At 38.9% G+C, this 20474-nt stretch overlaps 1 protein-coding gene, 1 long non-coding RNA gene, 1 other non-coding gene and 1 pseudogene across 3 annotated transcripts in view; 2 read left to right on the top strand and 2 right to left on the bottom strand.

Moving 5' to 3' along the window:
* The window catches only part of MCMDC2 (minichromosome maintenance domain containing 2), a 33780-nt gene extending 22028 nt beyond the window's left edge, over positions 1 to 11752 (top strand). The window contains exons 12-14 of the mRNA XM_036830737.1: positions 1838 to 1980; positions 5578 to 5687; positions 11407 to 11752. Coding sequence (XP_036686632.1) covers positions 1838 to 1980; positions 5578 to 5687; positions 11407 to 11573 — 420 coding nt within the window. The 3' untranslated portion in view covers positions 11574 to 11752. The remainder of the gene's footprint in view (positions 1 to 1837; positions 1981 to 5577; positions 5688 to 11406) is intronic.
* Positions 11753 to 12878: 1126 nt separating this feature from the next.
* LOC118883789 lies at positions 12879 to 13276 on the top strand (annotated as a pseudogene).
* Positions 13277 to 14891: 1615 nt separating this feature from the next.
* Positions 14892 to 17637, bottom strand: LOC118883790. Its single transcript, XR_005017093.1, has 5 exons — positions 17622 to 17637; positions 17112 to 17335; positions 15504 to 15598; positions 15200 to 15268; positions 14892 to 15023 (listed from the first exon to the last, which is right to left on the bottom strand). It is a non-coding gene; the product is annotated as an uncharacterized LOC118883790 (long non-coding RNA).
* On the bottom strand, positions 15339 to 15421 carry LOC118883908. Its single transcript, XR_005017137.1, has one exon. It is a non-coding gene; the product is annotated as a small nucleolar RNA SNORD87 (small nucleolar RNA).
* Positions 17638 to 20474: the final 2837 nt, after the last annotated feature.

Here is a 20474-nt window from a genome sequence, read left to right as displayed (position 1 = left end):
TGGAAAACTGTGAGGAAACCTGCCTGACTGGAGCAAAAATTGTATTATGGAGTCATCGAGGTAGGCAGTTCTTGCAGAAGTTGACAACTGGAGGCTAATGCTAACTCCCAGTGCTACACTCTCAGTAGCAGGGACAACGGGTCCTTTACTGAAAGGGGATATAGGTGGCGTATCACTGTGCCCCCATAGCATAAAATCTAGAGAGAGCTACCAATGTTATTAATAGTACTACTATCCAGTTCTGAAGGCCTGGAGGGAATTGTGGAGTATGAGGAGAATAAAGAAGACAGGACATATCCAACCCAGGACATATCCAGATCTTTTTAAAAGGTTATATTTAAAATATAGATATTGGGGGCTTCCCTGGTGGCGCAGTTGTTGAGAATCCGCCTGCCAATGCAGGGGACACGGGTTCGAGCCCTGGTCTGGGAAGATCCCACATGCCGCGGAGCGGCTGGGCCCGTGAGCCACAATTGCTGAGCCTACGCGTCTGGAGCCTGTGCTCCGCAACAAGAGAGGCCGCGATAGCGAGAGGCCCGCGCACCGCGATGAAGAGTGGCCCCCGCTTGCCACAACTGGAGAAAGCCCTCGCACAGAAACGAAGACCCAACACAGCCATAAATAAAATAAATTAAAAAAAAAAAAAAAAAGATGGCTAGCAGGACATGAGAGCCGTTTTTAAAAAAAAAAAAAAAAATATATATATATATATATATAGATAGATAGATATTGGGACTTACCTGGTGGTGCAGTGATTAAGAATCCGCCTGCCAATGCAGGGAACATGGGTTTGAGCCCTGGTCCGGGAAGATCCCACATGCCGCGGAGCAACTAAGCCCGTGCGCTACAACTACTGAGCCTGTGCTCTAGAGCCTGCAAGCCACAACTACTGAGCCTGTGCTCTAGAGCCCATGAGCCACAACTACTGAGCCCGTGTACCACAACTACTGAAGTCCACACGCCTAGAGCCCATGCTCCACAACAAGAGAAGCCACCGCAATGAGAAGCCCGCACACCGCAAGGAAGAGTAGCCCCCACTCGCTGCAACTAGAGAAAGCCCGCGCGCAGCAACAAAGACCCAACGCAGCCAAAACTAAATAAAAATTTATAAAATAGGGATATAATAATTAATAGCAACTTTTTATTACAGGTGATTTTTTCTCTTGGTTCTATGACTTGACAAACCAGAAAACAACAGATGGTGAAAAGTCTGGAAATGATGTCATAGAATAAGGACTTAAGGAACTAGGAATCACTCAGAAAAGAAAAAAGCACAAACCTCAGAGAAAACAGTGATAATCATTAAGTTGAAGACTTATTCTCTACCCAAAATTTTACTGAATCTCTAAGACCTACCTTCATAGTAGTTAACACAGTACATTGTTAGTGTTTGGTTGTGTTCTTTAAACGGAAGGGAAGGAAGGAGGGCATGCAGCTCTAGGGCCAATGAGAGATAGTCTTATGGAAATAAACTGTCAGAGAATTAAGGCTATTCAAAGGGAAATGAGATTCTGAGGGAAGCTGTCTCCCACTAAAAGGCTGTAAGTGAGCCTTTGTTCCACTGGAAGCAAAGATCTGATAGTCATTCAAGTACATTGCACAGAATATTTCTGTACTAAAAGGGAGGAAGAGATTATTCTGGATAAACTGTGATATTCTTTATAAGACTATGATTTAAAGTGCTCAATGACTTTGGGATGGCCGCAGATATTTAATCAATTTTGCTGTAAATAAAATATGCAAACTTTAAAAAAAAATGACAATATACTTTGGATTTTTGTAATATAGGCTCTATAATAAAGTTTGAATCTCTTAAATTTTCACACTTTCAATCTAGCTGCTTGCTTTTGCAAAGAATTTGAATGTCGAATTCAGCTTGGAGGCAGAAAGAATGATTCATGGCTATTACCTAGCAAGTCGCAGAATCAGAACAGATTCTATATGTGGATCAAAGCTGTCAGCATCTGCATTAAAATATTTGTAGGTATTCAGTTTTAAAACCATTATTGACCTTTAAATGATGTGTTTTATTAACTGTCTCACTTGTTTTTTTTATTTGTTTGTTTGATTGCTGGTTGGTTGGCTTATAATATACCTTGTTCCAAAAGAATTTAAGGTGACAATAATTCCTTCTGTTGTAGTATTACATCATTTGAACCTCCAACAGTTTGTTTTCACTAAATTAATTTTTATTGGATACCCTGTGTCAGATATGTCTGAGAAAAATGCACTGAATTCAAATGAAAATGACTATTTTTTAAAATGGGGCTGTTTACATTCTAGATATTTTGTAGTTGAACCTAGAAAAAAAATTAAGTATATTGTTCCTTGTTACAGTGTTAACACCTGTAACACTTTTTAAATTTTTAAATTTATTTTAATTTTATTTATTTGGTTGCACCAGGTTTTAGCTGCGGCAGGCAGGCTCCTTAGTTGCAGCTCGTGGGCTCCTTAGTTGTGGCGTGCATATGGGACCTAGTTCCCTCACCAGGGATCAAACTGGTGTCCCCTGCATTGAGAGCTCGGAGTCTTAACCACTGCACCACCAGGGAAGTCCCCTGTTCTTGTACTTTTAAATACTTTAGTAAACCATGTATTATTGTTCCTTGAAAGGTTTATTTTAAACTAATTTTTATTGTAAAAGTAAAGTACAGACGTACTGAAAGAAAAGTCTAAAATAATGAGTAGAGTGCCCTGCTAACCCTACCTATTACTATTCCACTCCCTAGAGATAATCACTGGTAAGAGTTTTTGTGTATCCTTTCGGATATTATTCATTCAAATACTAGCATATACAAATATGTAATTTAAATATGTGAAGTATATCAAACACATATTTTATTTGACTATGTTATATATTTTAGATGAATATGTTATTTAAATATATTATATAAAAATATTTTTATAATGTATAAATCGGTATATACCTATATGGATAGATATTCTCTTTTTGCCCAAATGGAATCATGCAGGTATACATATCATGATGTCATACTATCAGTGCATAAAGAATTACCTCATTCTGTTTTAATAGCTGCGTTACAGTTTTACTCTGTTGTGATATGGCTGTACCATAATTTAAACAGTCCCCTGTTGATAGACCATTACTTCATTTAATATAGGTTAACGTATAATCTCAACCAAATTATGAAGTAGGACCAGGGGTAAAATAATCCATTAAATAAATAAATAAATACCTCTTTATGACTGCAATACAAAATAAGATAAATGAAGGACTGATAGGATATGACAAGTATAGGACTATAAGCGATAAATATGTTTAGTTAATTTCTTCAACTGTATATTTATCTTCATAGAGCTAAAAAATTGCTAAAGATAGGGCAAAGAAGAAATTAACTGTGATGTTTTAAAATGGTAAACAGAATTGTATAATGCTTTCCATTTTCTGAAGTAATATTTCAAATATTCAATACTCAAACCTTAAAAGGTTTGAAAGTCCTATTTTCTCATAATGCTTTTTCTCTGTAGTAAAAAGATATTTTTTATTTAAACTCACATAGTCTCAGTTTACATTTGACTCTACTGATCCAAGAATAAAGCAGAGTTAATTTTAACATGACAACTCTACTTTTTCCTATTTTAGAAATAAACATTAGAGATGGAGATGGGTTTTATGAAATAGCAAAGTAAATGAAGCAGTACTCAGAAGAGTCATAAACCTTGACTTTTTCTCCTCCTTCTATAGACAGGTACCTAATAACACCAGCCTTGCTTTTCTAGAGAAGTGGAGCTGAACAATGCTCTTTTCTTTCCCTGAAAGGCTATATTCATATTCTCTCCTGGTCAACAATTTTAGAAGAAGCTTAGGTGAGGACATCAGGAACATGATAATCAAATTTGTAAATAAACAACTCTGGAGAGATCTTCACAGGCTCAAATTATGATTTTAGTCTAGCAAGAGGAAAATTAATAGGAAAAAATGTAATGTCTTTTTTTTTTTTTTTAAATTTTGGCTGTGCTGTGTGTTTGTTGCAGCGTGCGGGCTTCTCTAGTTGCGGTTCACAGGCTCTGGAGCATGCAGGCTCAGTAGTTGAGGCATGCAGGCTTAGTTTGGTATGTGGGACCTTAGTTCTCCGACCAGGGATTGAACCCGGACCCCCTGCATTGGGAGCGTGGAGTCTTAACCACTGGACCACCAGGGAAGTCCCTGTAATGTCTTTAATTAGGTCCCAACCTCCCTGGTATAAGTGTGAATACATTGGAAAGGGGTGATCTGGCTTAATATGAAGAAGATTTGAGATTTCATTATTTTACATATAATATGAGTAGGCAATGTAATATGGCTGTAAATAATACTGTGATTTGGGGTTGTAGTAATAGAACATAGTATCAAGAGTGAGAAAATGCTAATTCTGCCCCACCTCTACCCTGCTGATCAAATCACACCTGTAGCGCTGTACTGAAAAGGAATATTAACCAAATCTGGTCACAAGGAGAACAGCCAAGATGACAAGGGGCTTGAAAATTATGTCACATGACATATTAAAAGAACTAGGAGGAACTTCCCTGGCGGTCCAGTGGTTATGACTCTGCGCTTCCAAAGCAGGGGGCATGGGTTCCATCCCTGGTTGGGGGAACCAAGATTCCATATGCCGCGTGGTGCAGCCCCCGCACCAAAAAAAAAAAAAAAAAAAAGAACTAGGAATATTTATTTTGGAGAAAATAAAGCATGGAGCAACTAGAAAAGTTGTCTTTGAATATTTGAAGAGCTGTCACATTTAAGAAGTATTAGACTTGTTTTGTAATCCCAGAAGACAAAACAGGGACCAGTTGGTATACATTGCAGTGAAACCAATTTCAGCTTACATTTATATAATCTTTGTGGGTGAGTCCCAAAATTTTCAAATACCTTATTTGAAATCACAATAACCCTATTAATTATTATTATCCCCACTTTATAGCAGAGCTTCAAAAAATCTCGGAAGTTAAATGATTCATACAAACTCACACAGCTAGTAAGTTCTAGAGACATAACCCAGGTTTTCTGATTCCCACATCCAGCAATCATTCAAGTACATTAAAGCTAGCTTAAAAATAAAAAATAAAGGAATGGATTGCCTCATGATTCCTAGTGAATCCTAGGTGAAGTTCAAAAGGGACTGAATAATAAGTAGCCTGGGATGTTGTAGAGAAAATTCAGTTACATGATGGGATTTGAAATTTGCTCTCTAAAATCTCTTCCAACACTGAAATTTCAAGATTCTATGAGGACTTCAAATGGATTAAGAACTGGGAGAAAACACGAAGGATGTGTCTATAAGAGATATTTAGTTAGGTTAATTTTTCCAATTGTGTATTTAACTGAACAGAACTTGGGGAGGGCGGGGTGTAGAATAATAAAGAAAAGCCAGGATAGAAACCAATTCTTTGATAATAAGTCAGGATACTTCCTTGTTCTGGAACAGTCTATTCAACTTGGTAGGAAAAAATGCTTTGAAAAGAAACTAAACTAAAGGTGTGGCTTATGCTCACACATATCTTGGTTTGTTCCTGCCAAAATATATATTATCTTTATAATATCAACATATTTTGATTGGCATCAGTTTTCTTTTTTAGAGTTTCCCTATCTGAAGCCCATGCTCGACTGAACCTAAGGAATAAAGTGCTTAAAGAAGATGTACTTATTGCAGCCTTATTATTTGAAACATCTCTAACATTGAAATATGGTAATCTATTAAGTTATTAATGATAACTACAAATAATTATATTTAAACTTGAAGATTCTTAATCTGTTAAATTAAGATGTTACATATATTTTAAACAATATTTTAAAGAATAATAAATTTCTACCAGGTAAGTCCTGTTTGAATTTAAACATTTAGTAATTATTTACAGGTAGTATCATTATCTGATATCAAGTTCCTAATTGTGCATGATTGTTTCTATGCTTGAACTTTTGCATTGCTTAGAGAATTCTGAAAAAAAAGTATGACACATGAAATGATTTAAAATTTATCTTCCTTTTAAAATAGCATGCAACATTTAATTGTCAAGCAATCCCCCAGACTGGAGTTAGACACATAACCAAAGAAAATGTGATCATCTTGCATCACCACCTTCTCTGAATTGCTAGTTATAATACTGTGACTATAGCATTTAATTATTTGAAATCAAAGGAGCTTATCATGGTTTTGCTAATAAAAACATAAAGGGGCTCTTAAAGGTAAGAGTAAAGAGAATTATCCTCACAAAGTTCTTTTTGAATTATATGAGACATTAATTTTGATGAGATATACCATCCTTTAAACCAAACTTTGGTTCTGCTAACCTAAAACAATAAAACAGCCAGTTATTTTATCAGCAAAACAGTTTTATTCAGGAACAGGAAAGAATTGCAATTCAGGACATTGCAACTATGGTAAATCACATGCAAGTCTGGTAAAGCAAAGAAGAAACTCTTCTGTAGAGGAGAAGTGGAGTTGGGAGGGTTGTTATAACAGAAAGTACATTGGAGGAAACTGGGAGTTCCAAGTATAGTGGCTTTTCATTGGCTGCGTTGTGACAGTCTCTCTTTAGGGGCGCTATTGCCAGGCAAGGAGAAAATCTTTCTTCCTCCTGCTGGTGGTAGTAAAGTAGTGTCACTTCCTGCTGGAGATGCAGGGTATGTCTCTTCCTCTTGAGATCTGTATTGATGTTGAGAGGTACATGCATGAGAGCTCCCCCTTCTGGCCTCCCGACTCTATTTTAGTGAGATTTTTACTTTATTAATTTTCAGTTCCAGCCCTGGGAGTGAAAGGATGTATTAACACTGACTTTCCTGTGTGTATATGTTTAGTGTTTAAATTTGCTTCAAATTCAATTTATATTGTAATAACTTTTCACAGAGATTCATTAGAACATTAGAACTTTGTTCTATAATTATCTAAATCAAGAATTCTTAACCTAGGATCCATGGATACTGAGAGAGTCCTAGGGGCTTGTGAATCCCTAAATTATATGTAAATTTGTATATGCATGTGCTTTCTACCTTTTTGCTTAGGGAGAGGAATCATAAGTTTGGTTTTTTTAAAATTAAATTTTTTTTTTATACAGCAGGTTCTTATTAGTTATCCATTTTATACATATTAGTGTATACATGTCAATCCCAATCTCCCAGTTCATCCCACCACCACCACCCCTGCCACTTTCCCCCAATCATAAGATTTTTGAAGTATGTCTTAGAGTTTCATAACCCCCAGAAAAGGTTAATTATCATCCTGAATTAGTTTTACCTACCAAAAGAGAAAATCGCTTGTTCCCAACCAATATTAAGTAAGAAGGATATGTATTTTTGTTTTTAACTTGCTTTATCTTTACCTTCTTATTCTATATTTTAAAATATACTTGATAAAATCTAAGACATTATTTTACATACCATGAAGAAAAAATGCTGCCAATTTTACTGTGACATGCTATCACCATCAAAATTGTTAAGATACAACTAGATTTCAGTAAGAAGACAAAAAATGTGTGTCTTTGAATTTAGAAACTGTGGTGTTATAATATTAAGGACTCCTGTGACTGAATATGGCTATTTTCACTTGATAACTATTTTGTCAAGACTTTCTTGAAGCATATAAGAAAGCTTTTGTTGAGGGAAATAAAACTATATGAAGTGTTTTTTCCTTTAGTTACTTTTTGTTTTCATAATAAGTTTCAGTTAGGTATATTCTTTTTCAAGTCTGAAGCAAAGCAATGTTAAGAGCTCCTTAAATTTTACTTTAAACATAGCAGGAAAATAATCCCTACTCAGGGACATTTTTCTTGGATGCAAAAACCAATAGTTGCGTTTATGAACTAGATTTAGGAGTTGGGCAGTGGGGAGAGGGAAGAATTAAGGAAAGCTCCCAGGTTTCTGCCTTGAGCAACTGAGTGGATCATGGTGCCATTTACCAAGACTAGGAAGAAAGAGAAAAAGGTTTGGGCTGGGGCGGGGATCAAATTATATATATAAGTTTGAGACATCCTACAGAGATATCAATAGACAGATACAATAATCTGGAGTTTAGAAGAGAGTTCTAACCTAGAAATATAATTTAGGGATCGTCAGCACAGAGATGGTACTCAAAGCCATGGAATGGATGAAATCATAGAGAGAAAGACTATACAGAGAACCCCAGGACTGCCTTTGAAGAATTCCAATATTTAGAAATAGAGTTGAGGAGGAGAAACTAACAAATGAGACCGAGAAGCAGTTGTATTATAGAAACCAAGAAAGAGAGTGGAGTGGTCAACTGTATCATGTGTTGAGAGTTTGAATAAGATTAGATTTGGCCATCTAGAGGTTGTAGGTGGTCGTGATTAGAGCTATTTCAATGGAGTGGGGATTCGGGTGGGGTAGGAAGTGAAGATATGGAGACAGCACACATAGACAACTTTGAGATGTTTGACTATGAAGATGAGGAAAGAAATAGGGTATTAGCTGGAGAAGGATGTGTGGTCCAGGAAGGGATTTTTTGTTTAAGATAGAAGATAATAGCTCATATGATGTGCAGTAGAAAGTAAACTAATGAAACTACAGAAAGAGGGGAAGATCAAAGGCGTAAAGTCCTTAAAAAGGTGAGAGGGGATGGGATCCAGAACACATGTGAAGGTAAAGGCCTCTTATAGAAGAATCACTTCATTTTATAGGAGGGAAAACAATGGACACAGAATCAGGTAGGTCTGTAGATTTGGTCTTTTACTCTACACAAGGTCAACAGGGTCATCAGCTAAAAATGAAAGGTTTGAGGAGAAAAGAATGGAATGTAATAGTCATTGCGGGTGGGGTTGGGGGGGGTGGAAGAAGAGCAAATGTGTTAGAGAAACTCAACAGGGTTGTCAGGCAGTGCAACTGCCCATCTCAGGTTTCTGTGATTCATTTAAAGTGAAACCAAGCAATGCCAATTATGTGTTTTTCTGCCTAGCAGCATGAATGCAGGCACAAGGTAAATGGTCGGGTTCATGCAGAGTTGAGGTTTTGATAGATGAGTGTGGCAGAGCGTTGCAGGGGGCAAGGGAGTGGGGGGACTGGCAAGGGAAGGACTCAAATTGGTTAAAAGAGGGAAGTGAATTGAAGGAAGCAGATTGGAGGTCTCTGAGATAGAAGACCTGGAAGCATAGGAGGTAGCATAGAGAAGAGGGACATTTGAACTCATGGTTTTGAAGTAAGTTTCTGGAGATATTAGTTTCCTCTGACTCTGGGAATGTGTGGTGGAGGTAGAGGGAAAAGGTCAGGACACTTGAAGATTGGCAGTTAAATGGGTCATTCACATGGAAATCACTGAATGGCAGGTATTAGGGAACAGAGGAAGATTGTGAGCCAAGTACTGAGAGCTGATTGTTGACTTCACTGTGCAAGGGGAAAGGGTGATAAAGCCCAGGTGGCACTGGGCATCAAAGGAAGAAAGATTTTTAACAAGAGGAAAGAATGGTCTGGAAGCCGCAAATGTGCAGCAATTTAGGCACTGACTCTTTCTTGTGACACTAAGGTATGTGGGGTGTTTGAGAGCCGCAAGGAAAGCAGTGTTCTCAAGGGACAGCAAGGTTTCAGGTAAGGTAAAGCAGTGCAGGGAGTGGTCACAGAAGTCTGAGGCTACTTGTGTTTACTAATGACAGACAGCTCTAGGAAGGTAGGCACTGTCTGCTTGGCCAGCAGTTGTACTCCCAGCCAGTTACATTTAGGTACTCATTCAGTGAATCAATGAAATAGAATTTAAGAGCTTAACTTCTGCAATATTAGTCAAAGATTTTGTTTTGTTTTGTTTTTTCAATTGTGGTAAAATATACATAACATAAAATTTACCTTCTTAACCATTTTTAAGTGTACAGTTTAGTGGTGTAAGGGACATTCACACCAACTCCATAACCTTTTCATTTTCCCAAACTGAAACTCCATACCCATTAAACAATAATTCTGTATTCTCCCCGTCCCCCAGCTCCTGGCAAGCACTATTCTACTTTCTATCTGTCTGGACTTGACTTCTCTAGGTACCTCATCTAAGTGGAATCATATGTTTGTCCTATTTTGTCTGGCTGATTTCACATAGTATAATGTCCTTAAGGTTCATCCACGTTGTAGCATGCGTTAGAACTTCCTTTCTAAGATTGAATAATATTCCGTTGTCCATATATATACCACATTTTGTTAATCTCTTCACCCATCAATGGACACTTAGGTTGCTTCTGCCTTTGGCTATTGTGAATAATGCTGCTAATGAACATGAGTGTGCAAATATCTCTTTGAGACCTTGCTTTCAACTCTTTTGGGTATATACCCAGAAGCCAAACTGCAGGATCTGTAATTCTGTTTAATTTTCTGATGAACTGCCATACTGTTTTCCTTAGGGGTTGCACCATTTTACATTTCCACTAACAGCGCACAAGGGTTCCAATTTTTCCACATCCTTGCCAAGACATGTTACTTTCTTCTGTTTTATTTTGGTTTTGATAGTAGCCATTCTTACTGGTGTGAAGTGGTATCTCATTGTGGTTTTCATTTGCATTTTTCTAATGATTACTGATGTTGAGTATCTTTTCATGTACTTATTGGCCATTTGTATATCTTCTTTGGTGAAATGTCTATTCAAGTCTTTTGCCCATTTTTTATTCAGGCTGTTTTCTTGTTCAGTTGTAGACCCCCTATCTGATACATGGCTTGCAAATATTTTCTCCCATTCTGTGAGTTGCCTTTTCACTTGTTGATTGTAACTTTTGATGCACAAAAGTTTTTAATTTTGATGTGGCCTATTTTATCTATTTTCTTTCATTGCCTGTGCTTTTGGTGTTATATCATAGAAAACATTGCCAAATTCAATGTCATAAAGCATTTCCCCAGTGTGTTTTTCTAAGAGTTTTATAGTCTTAGTTCTTACATGTAGGTCTTTGATTCACTGAATTAATTTTTATGATGTAAGGTAAGGAACCAACTTCATTCTTTTGCACATGGATATCACTTTCACAGCACCATTTGTTGGAAAGACCATCTTTTCCCATTGAATGGTCTTGACACCCTTGTCAAAAATCATTTAAATATATACGCAAGGTTATTTCTCTTCTATTCCATAGATTTATCTTTTTATTGTTTCTCTACCTCCCAGTACCTTCTCTCCTTACTTTTTCCACCTCCTCACATCACTATTCAGCTTCAGAACACTAATGGCTATTTCAATGGATGCCAAATTTCTACAGTTTCCAAACTTTAAAATTTAAACATCAATGTTTCTTCCATTGACCCTGGTACCAGTTTGTGCATTTACTGAACCTGTTTCCTGGGTCTCAAAATTTTTTTTTTAATAATAGCTATTGAAATACTCTATTAGATACATCAGAACTTAATTGTAAAACTTTCAGTATTTTGTTGAAAATATGATTTCATATTTAGCACTTTAAGTTTTTCTCATTTATACTTTTTCTTTCTTCACTTAGGGGCCGCTGTACTTTGTGTTGCTCCAAATGCAGTATTTCCATTTGAACTGTATAATGAAGAATATTTAGAGCAAAGGGATATCTATCTGACTCAGTGCCAACAACAGCTCCAGCAGTTTATTGCCACATATGGACCTGGGACAGCTATCTTTGCTAGCGATGAATAGGCAATCTGAGGAAATTCTTTTTCTTCATTCCTTTTTAAGCAGTGGAAAAGAGTGTGAGTGATTTTGAAGTAATGCTTCAGGTAATGTGTGTAGGGGTACATTAGAATGCCACCTTAAAAAATATAAAATATGATTTCTTCAAATTAATTGCTAATGGAATAAACACTAATACAAATCTCAAAGCCAACAGCAGAAATTTATAATTTAGGATAATCTTATTAAAAAAACTTCTGGTTAGCCCAGTGTACCAGTTGTCCACAGATTAAAATATAAAGAATGTTGCAAACTAAGCAGTGGAAAAAAAAAAAAATAGTAACTTTTGTGTAGTTCCCTCTATTTGTCACAAGATGGCAATAACACTTTAAATATTTACTTACAAAGTAAAACCATTTTTTTCTTCATTTGTGAACCTGAAAAATTGATGAGTAAATAACAGCATTTATATAACCAGAAGCCTTCAATGTAAGGACTTTTCATGCTAGATATTGACATGTCTATTATGTTGTTTTAGAAGCCCTACTTATGGGATCAGGAAAAGCCTTGGAAATTTTCCATTTTTAAACCACGTTAAATGAAAAAAAGTAAGTTCCATTGAATCAAGGAGCAGTAGTTGGCTTCTTAAACCTAACTAGTTACAAGAAAGGTACCAAAAGGCAAAGAAACCAATTTGCAAACCCTGTCTTCATTTTTGGAGGGAAGATATCTGCTCTGAAAAGGTAGGAACACCGTGCAAAAATATACTTATCTTGTAAAATCCCCAAATCCTTGTGTTTATTTTCCAAAGTTTTAATAAAAAAGACAATTCTACTCACTAAAAGGAAAATGTCATCACAAAATTGCCACCTTATTAACCAAGACACTGTCATGCATCAATTCTTTAGAAATAGGTACTTCATGGAGTTTAACCGTGAAGGCAGACAGCTCTCTCACTCTCTAGAGGACTTTAACAAGTCATTTATTACTTTATTTCCTAGCCGTTCATTCAACAGTATTTACTGAATATCCACTAGTGCCAGAGACTATACAGTGTTGTTTTCAGAAGGCAAACCTAGTCTAAAAAAAATTCATGTATTACAAATTAAAGACCTTATTTTGTGGCTTCTTATATACTACATTTCAGTTTTTTATTCTCTATGGGATGAAATCAAAACATGTTTTATAAAACTGGGATCCATAAAACGGCCCCCATTTTACACTTGTGAAGTGTTCAGATTCTGTTGATGAAATGAAAGGCCTAGTATCAAACACTGGGGGGAAAATGGTTTTCATATGTTAGGCAAACACCGTAAGCACCCGGGAGGCCGCGGTAATGCTGGTGGCATGCATCACCACAGGATCAATTTCGACAAATATCCCAGGATACTTTGGAAAAGTTGGTATGAGGCATTACCACTTAAAGAAGAACCAGAGCTTCTGCCTAACTGTCAACCTTGATAAATTGTGGACCTTGGTCAGTGAGCAGACACGGGTAAATGCTGCCCAGAACAAGACTGGAGCTGTTCCGATCATTGATGTGGTGCCATCAGTTTCTACAAAGTTCTGGGGAAGGGAAAGCTCCCGAAGCAGCCTGTCATCATGAAGGCCAAATTCTTCAGCAGAAGGGCTGAGGAGAAGATTAAGGGTGTCGGTGGGGCTTGTGTCCTGGTAGCTTGAAGCCACATGGTGGGAGATTCATTAAATAACAAGTGCTTTTCAAAAAAAAACGTTGCCTCTGATGGGAAGTGATGAGATATTGCTGTACAATTTATACTGTTTGACTTACCATATTGAAATTATAACCTTGATAAAAGCAAGGAATTTATGTACTGTGGGACTTAACAGGGGAAAAGCAAGATTTAGCTAAATTTAAATCTTCACCTGGGTAGGATTTCAGTTGTTTTTGAATTCTTGTAAATTTGCATGCCCTGGACAGACTGGACTGTCCAGTCGCTATTTGCCTTAATCTAGAATATTATTACTAATACTAGGAATAGGACAAATCCTAATTTGTCCTAAATTAATTCCCAAATCCTTTTTTCTTCACAAATGTAAAAGCAAACCAAGAATAAAATTAAAATTAAAAAATCTGTAGGTCATAGGTGAAACCTTTACTTATAATGGGTAATTTTTTTTAAAATTTTTTAATTTATTATTTATTATTTTTATTTTTGGCTGTGTTGGGTCTTCGTTTCTGTGCGAGGGCTTTCTCCAGTTGCGGCAAGCGGGGGCCACTCTTCATCGCGGTGCGCGGGCCTCTCGCTATCGCGGCCTCTCTTGTTGCGGAGCAGAGGCTCCAGACGCGCAGGCTCAGCAGTTGTGGCTCACGGGCCCAGTCGCTCCGCGGCATGTGGGATCTTCCCAGACCAGGGCTCGAACCCGTGTCCCCTGCATCGGCAGGCAGATTCTCAACCACTGCGCCACCAGGGAAGCCCAATGGGTAATTTAAGTTGAGAAAATTTCAACTAGTTAACCCTTGAACACAGCTTTGAACTGCATGGGTCCACATAAAGGGTGGATTTTCTTTTTTTCAATAAATACATACTACACTATACAATCCGCAGCTGACTGAATCAGAGGATGTGGAACCTTGGATACAATCGGTGGACTTTTTTGACTTTGAGGAGGGTTGGCGCCCCTAAGGGGCAAGGGTCAACTATGCTTGTTTTTCAGGAACAGCAGGTTCTGAAGGGGAGGCTCTGGGTCATTTAGTACGCAGTGATTAGCACGTCTCCAGAAACCCCGTAAGGCAAGAAAGGGTATGAGAACTGGGTGTACTAAAAGTCTCCTCAGCTGCCCACCACCTGACACTTCAAAGAGAATCACTACCCACAGAGCAGCTAGTTAGTGACAAGAATCTACCGTCCCTAAAGTATGTTAGAAACAAGTCTGACTACTAACTATGACAATGAAGCTGTTTAGGGGCTTCTCTGGTGGCGCAGTGGCTAAGAATCCGCCTGCCAATGCAGGGGACACGGGTTTGAGCCCTGGTCCGGGAAGATCCCACATGCCACGGAGCAACTAAGCCTGTGCGTCGCAACTACTGAGCCTGCACTCCTAGAGCCCGCGAGCCACAACTACTGAGCCCGCGCTCCGCAACAAGAGAAGCCACCACAATGAGAAGGCCGCGCACGGCAACAAAGAGTAGACCCTGCTCGCCGCTACAAGAGAAAGCCCACGCACAGCAACAAAGACCCAATGCAGCCAAAAATAAATAAATAAATAAATTTGTAAAATACACTTATAAAAAAATCTAAAAAAAAAGAAAATGAAGCTGTTTAAAGACCTGATATATTTTAAAGAAAACAGACTTTATTGCCCAGCAATTAAAATCATTTGAACTTATATTTTTCTACATAATTTATTGTGAGATGATCAATGTTAAATAAAATACTACTTTTCGTCATTTGCTTTAATTCATGTCTTCTTGACCAATTCTTCATTTTCCCTTCCAAAATGTTGTATGCCACACCTCTGGAAAAAAATCAGAAACCAACAGTGAAAATCAATCCATAATCAAAACTCGAAGAAAATCAAAACCTGACACACAAAGGCACCTTTAACAGGAAATGGCCTCAGCCCTTTCGAATTTATCAGGTACTTTCAAATTATCTCTAGATGTGGTTGCTTGACAAATCTTAATTACTTACTTGAGGCAATGAAGAATTTTTAAACACCACTGCTAAGGACTTGAACATTCATCTGCAGGTACTTATATGCTGAAAAGAACATTTCACCCATTTTAATAAAAAACTGCATTATATTTGAGTAATTCACATAATATATATTATTGGCATCTCAGTCTTAAATTATTTCTTCAAAGATACCCTCAGCTGGGTAAACGGCAAAAAGTAAGTCATCATTGTGCCAGTTATTAAACATTTTTGGTACTGCGCTTCAGGAACAATACCACAAACACAAAAACACACAATTTAACATTATAACTTTTGGTACCTTGTTGCGTGCACAGCCATCCTCTATGACAAGTTTTTGGGAAACATTTATCACAACGACCTTCATTCATCTTCAACTCATAGGCTCTGTTGTACCTAGAAATTAAACATATTTCATTGTGAATTCTCATTTGTACTTGTATCTGTTTTTCTGCCATCTTATATGTAGTATGGTCCAGTAGGATTTTTTTTTCCCATTCTTATCAGGAGCCATTAAAAAAAAACCAAAAAAACCTGCAATCTTCTTGACTCCCAATCAAATTTATAATAAAAACTACTAACATTAAGGCTATATAGTGGAGTCATTTTCTATCTGTTGTTTAACACATCTCTGAAGGAACAAAAGAATGTGCTTGCTGCTTAATTATACTTATTTTTGGTAGTCAAACTGATAAGCCCCCAATTTTAATTATCTGTAATGACTTGAGGATGTGTTAGTCCTTTTGAGTGGTTAGGCCCTAATAATTCCATAAATGATCTTTCCAAGCTGGAAATGGATTCATTAGCATGGGCAAAAATGATGGATATATTTATGATGTTCTTTTACTGTGGCAGTACAGATTTTAAGACATGATGGTCCTAATGAGTACCCAGCCATTGCTTTTCTGCCTCAGAGCTTGACAAGAATGAGATGAGCCAGGTTAAAGGTTAGATATATAAAAACAAGTGTGCAGACCTCTAACTAAGAGCATTATTATGGCAGATCTAATATAGTTTCAGAGCAGAGATACATTATGTTGACATCATTACTGGACACAGTCCTGTAGAATTAAGTCCCAAGTTGCCTGAAAGCATATTTATGTACTGTAAAGGGCATGGCCAGGGCCACAGATCATGTCCTACAGAACCCCAGGAGGATAAATCATTGAACTGGACAGCTGTTGGAAATGATTTATGAAGACATATCAAATGTTGGGCCTTGCAAGACAATTTATCATTTTCACGTCTTGAAATGCTGAGATATTTCACATAATATTAGGAACACATACTATTGGTTATGAATAATTCCAACTTGGAAAACTTCAGTTTAATATATGATTCATGGCACTTCTGACAACTATTGATACATGCAAGTCCTATTTGTTTAAGGCCTAAAACAAACAAAGAATGTTTAGGGATATGTATGTATAATAAAACTGCTATCCACCCTACTCCCCTCAAAAAACCGAGTCTGGGCACAAAATCCCAGATGATGGGCACCTCAGGGTGGAAGGCATGGGATAGGAAGGAAGGAAGGAAGGAATGGGATAGGGAAGCAAACAGATGCTATGGTATTGATAATATCCCAGTTCTTAAATGGATCAGTGGGCTCTTGTGTATTTATTATGCTTAAGAACTTACATAATCAAAACTTTAATCAAACATTTATTTTGTAAAAATTTTAAAAACACCAACACTTAGCAATGAAAATAGTATTCAAGCCACTCAGGCCTCAAAAACGATGACTGTAATACCAAATATAAACTACTACCAGCCATCACATTTGCCTTGTTGACAGTTAACCGTTGGATTGTTTTAGATGAAACAACTTGTATTTCAAATTGGGGGGAGGAAAAAAACAAACAAACGCATGACGATACCAAGTCCCATGGACAAGGTTCATTTATACCTTTGCTTTTGAAGAGGCAAAAGTTCTTCCAGTCTCCCAGTTCTTGACCGGTTTCTTCTGTATTGTATCCAGAAATCTCTGTGACCCGAAGCATCTAAGGGTATAGCCGGCATTTACAGCCTAAGGGCCTCCTATACTGTACGGATTCTTCTCCAACTTCAATGCCACGTCTCCAGAGCATATTTACAAAGGAAGATCCGGGAACAAATGCCGACAATGCTCCACTGCGTCGAGACCAAAACTCATTGTTAGTAGGTAAACTGTGCTCTGTTAACAAATTTAGAAACCAATCACAAAGTCAGGTAGGTCAAGGTTGTCTTGAGACCTAAGATCCCTTCCCCCACTACAGAACGTTTCCTTAGTAAGGATAAATGAGCGCCCATTTAAGGGACCCTGAAACCATCTAGGCCGCACACAAAGCTTTACTGGGGATATAAAAGGGCTTCGGCCAAGCCACCCACCGCGCCTTCCAGCCGCCTCAGAACCGAGTGAATCGCAGAAGGCCCTTACTTAGTTTGAGCTGAGAACAGTCGAAATCGGCGCTTACTAAGGAGAAGGGTCAGCTCCGACATACTCACAAAATGCGACTGAGCAGACGGCGCGAAGGAAAGCTCGAGGCTGCGTCAATTGGGGAGGGGGAGAGGAAGGGGGGCCTCCTGACATGACCTTGAGGCTGAGGCCGCGCCGACCGCTCCGCTGTGCCCGGCAGTGGACGGACGGCATCGGGATGGAGGCCCCGGGCTCGAGACCCACAGAGCGGAGAGGCCCGAGGCGGACCCATGCGCTCTGGCTCGGAGCCAGGTTCCCGGCAGAAAAAAAAAGAAGAGGATCTAACACTGCAGGGGTTCCCCCCCACCCTCTCAAAGAGCCCGGCGACAGGCCCGTAGGCGCTGCCGCCCCGCCCGCAAGGCCGACAGCGCCCGAAGCGCCTTCCTTCTCCGGCGGCGCGGCAGAAAAGAAAGCACCGCGGCCGGGAGCGGCGCTTGGGCCCTCCAGCCCTGGCCCCGCCCCTTCCGGCCCTGGCCCCGCCCCTACAGCCGGCGCACTCCGGCAGCGCCGCAAGTTTACATGGCCGGCAGAGGAGGCGCTTTGGGAATTTCCACAGAGGTTTTCGAGGCTCCTGAGGACCTCGCTGTGAGCTCTCCCCTTGAGTATGTAAGTGATTAGTCTACCAGTTTGTAATGGATCCAAGCAAGCAGAAAATGCTCTAAAAAGAAAGGGTCTCCCATTCCTAGTTATATTTGCTTGGTCTTCTACCCTCGGGTAGTTCAGTACTTTAAAAAGTGGTGGTATTGGACACCCCAATTTAGAGTAAGGGCATCTGGAATCGACCCCTTAACACACACAGAAGAACTATTTACTAGAAAAAAAAAGGAGCTGTTACATTTCCTCTATATTAGTAGCTATTGTTACTAATTTGATTGATAATAATAGTAGAGCGTTAAGAAAAAGCATTCATAAAGCAATCACTTGCCTTGTTTTTATGAACATGTTATAATTTGCTGTAGGTTTTCGTGCTTTGTGTTTTATTACGCTTGTTTCTCGCAATCGCTGTATCTTGAGTTCTGGTTGCATAGCATTAGGCTTAGTGCTAGAGGAGCCAGGCTGATGATCTTGTTTCCAGAAAGAATACATATGAAAGCATATAATTAAGCAGTTGAATCCGTAAAAGACACATCATCCCTCCTGTGAAAACTGGAAGTTGATGACATATTTTAAGTCATTTAAAAATCAAAATGGAGTAACTATGGTTCCAGGCATTCAAAATTGAGCTGGGTGGACAGTGTTGGGTGTGGTTTCAGACATGTTCCTGCATCACTGAGAACTTCAATTTTCTGCACTGTGTCAAACTCAGGACACCACCAGCTGTTTTCAAAACAGTATGTGCTAGCAGCTGCTAGCTGCAACTTTGTAGTCTCAAAGGTTACCCGCTACCTATGGCAGCTATGTAATCATTTCAACGCCCAAACAATCCATGTTTAGCAAGCACCCTTACTTCTTGCCAGCTCCAATCCTAATTCTTGACAAACCATTTATGTAATCTTATGGTTTTCTGCCTTTACGAGCTTCCGCCACTTTGTAGTGTGGCAGAACACAGTTCAAGTGCTCCCTGGGGCTGTATCCCCGGGGCTGCAGTCCTAACACACCCCAAATAAACGCCTCTTTATTTCAACCAGGTCTCTGTTCTTGGAATTCTTGGTTAACAAAATCCAAGAAATTGATACAAAATCCAGGGCAGAATATATTTGCCTCAAAGAAACATGGTGTGAAAATCTAAACCTAGCAAAACAAATTGTGATTATACTCACTTTATGTGATAGGCTGGGACCTGGGACCCTTTAACCCAGTGCTTGCACCTGAAAGAAACTATAAGGGACTAAAAATAACTGCATACATGTGCAGTTGGGGCAATTATGAGTAATAAGATACAAATTGGCCACAAACCAACTGCCACTTCTGAGGTGCTGGGAGCAAAAAGCATGATCCCTGCACAGGGCACCACCAAGGGGGTGGGCAGACCACCCAAGCCACGCCTCCTGACCAACCCACAGACCCTCCCCGCTTGTTATCGCGTTTAAGCTCCCAAGCAGCTCCTCTCTGGGAGCGAGTAAGGGCACCTGTACTTCTTTCGCTCCCTTGTGCTGTAGCACAAGCCCCAGTGAAGCCTTGCCTGAAATTCTCATCTGGACCCTTATCAATATCTATTGATTAAAGAGTCCAAGAGCCCGGGTTGGTAACATTTATATAAAGTTTTTGTTGACTGCTTTACAGGGGCTTAAAATTCTTTGTTTGAAAAAGACCGCCAATATCATTAGCACTGAACTTTCCTCTGAACCCCTTCGTGGGGCTGGAGTGTGACATAGTGTGCAGGGCCTAATTGTGAAGCATATGATGGGTCATGGTGTAAGTTTTAGCCTTAAAAAATTATTAAAAGCACATGATTAGCGTTTTCATTTTAGAAAAATAATTATGGAAGTTTAGAAAGAAAGAACATATGTGATTAGGTGATCAAGTTGTGAGTGAACCAGACCTCAAAGAAAAGCAGATGGGCCTTACCATCATGCCAGCCAAGCAGGACATGGCCAATGTTTACTTAGTACACAAGGGATGGAGTGAAGGTAGGATGTCATATCCAAGAAGGCCAAGAGTAGGGGGGAAAAAATTCTTTGGGGCCCCAAGGAGGCACTGTTTTTTCTGTTAAGTGGTGGCTTAGGCCTCAGCTGGCCATCACAGACTCCTGGACGGATATTACTTCCACCACCTAATTTTCAACGTGGGCAGCCACCTTCACCAGGCCTTTGCTGGGTGGGCAGGTGTGGGAGCCACTATTACTGATTTGTCAATAATTTCTTGGAAATGACA

The sequence above is a fragment of the Balaenoptera musculus genome, chromosome 17 (assembly GCF_009873245.2).
Source record: "Balaenoptera musculus isolate JJ_BM4_2016_0621 chromosome 17, mBalMus1.pri.v3, whole genome shotgun sequence".
Classification (NCBI taxonomy): Eukaryota; Metazoa; Chordata; class Mammalia; order Artiodactyla; family Balaenopteridae; genus Balaenoptera; species Balaenoptera musculus.
Note: the sequence above shows the minus strand (reverse complement) of the source record. Positions and strands in the feature narration are given on the sequence as shown.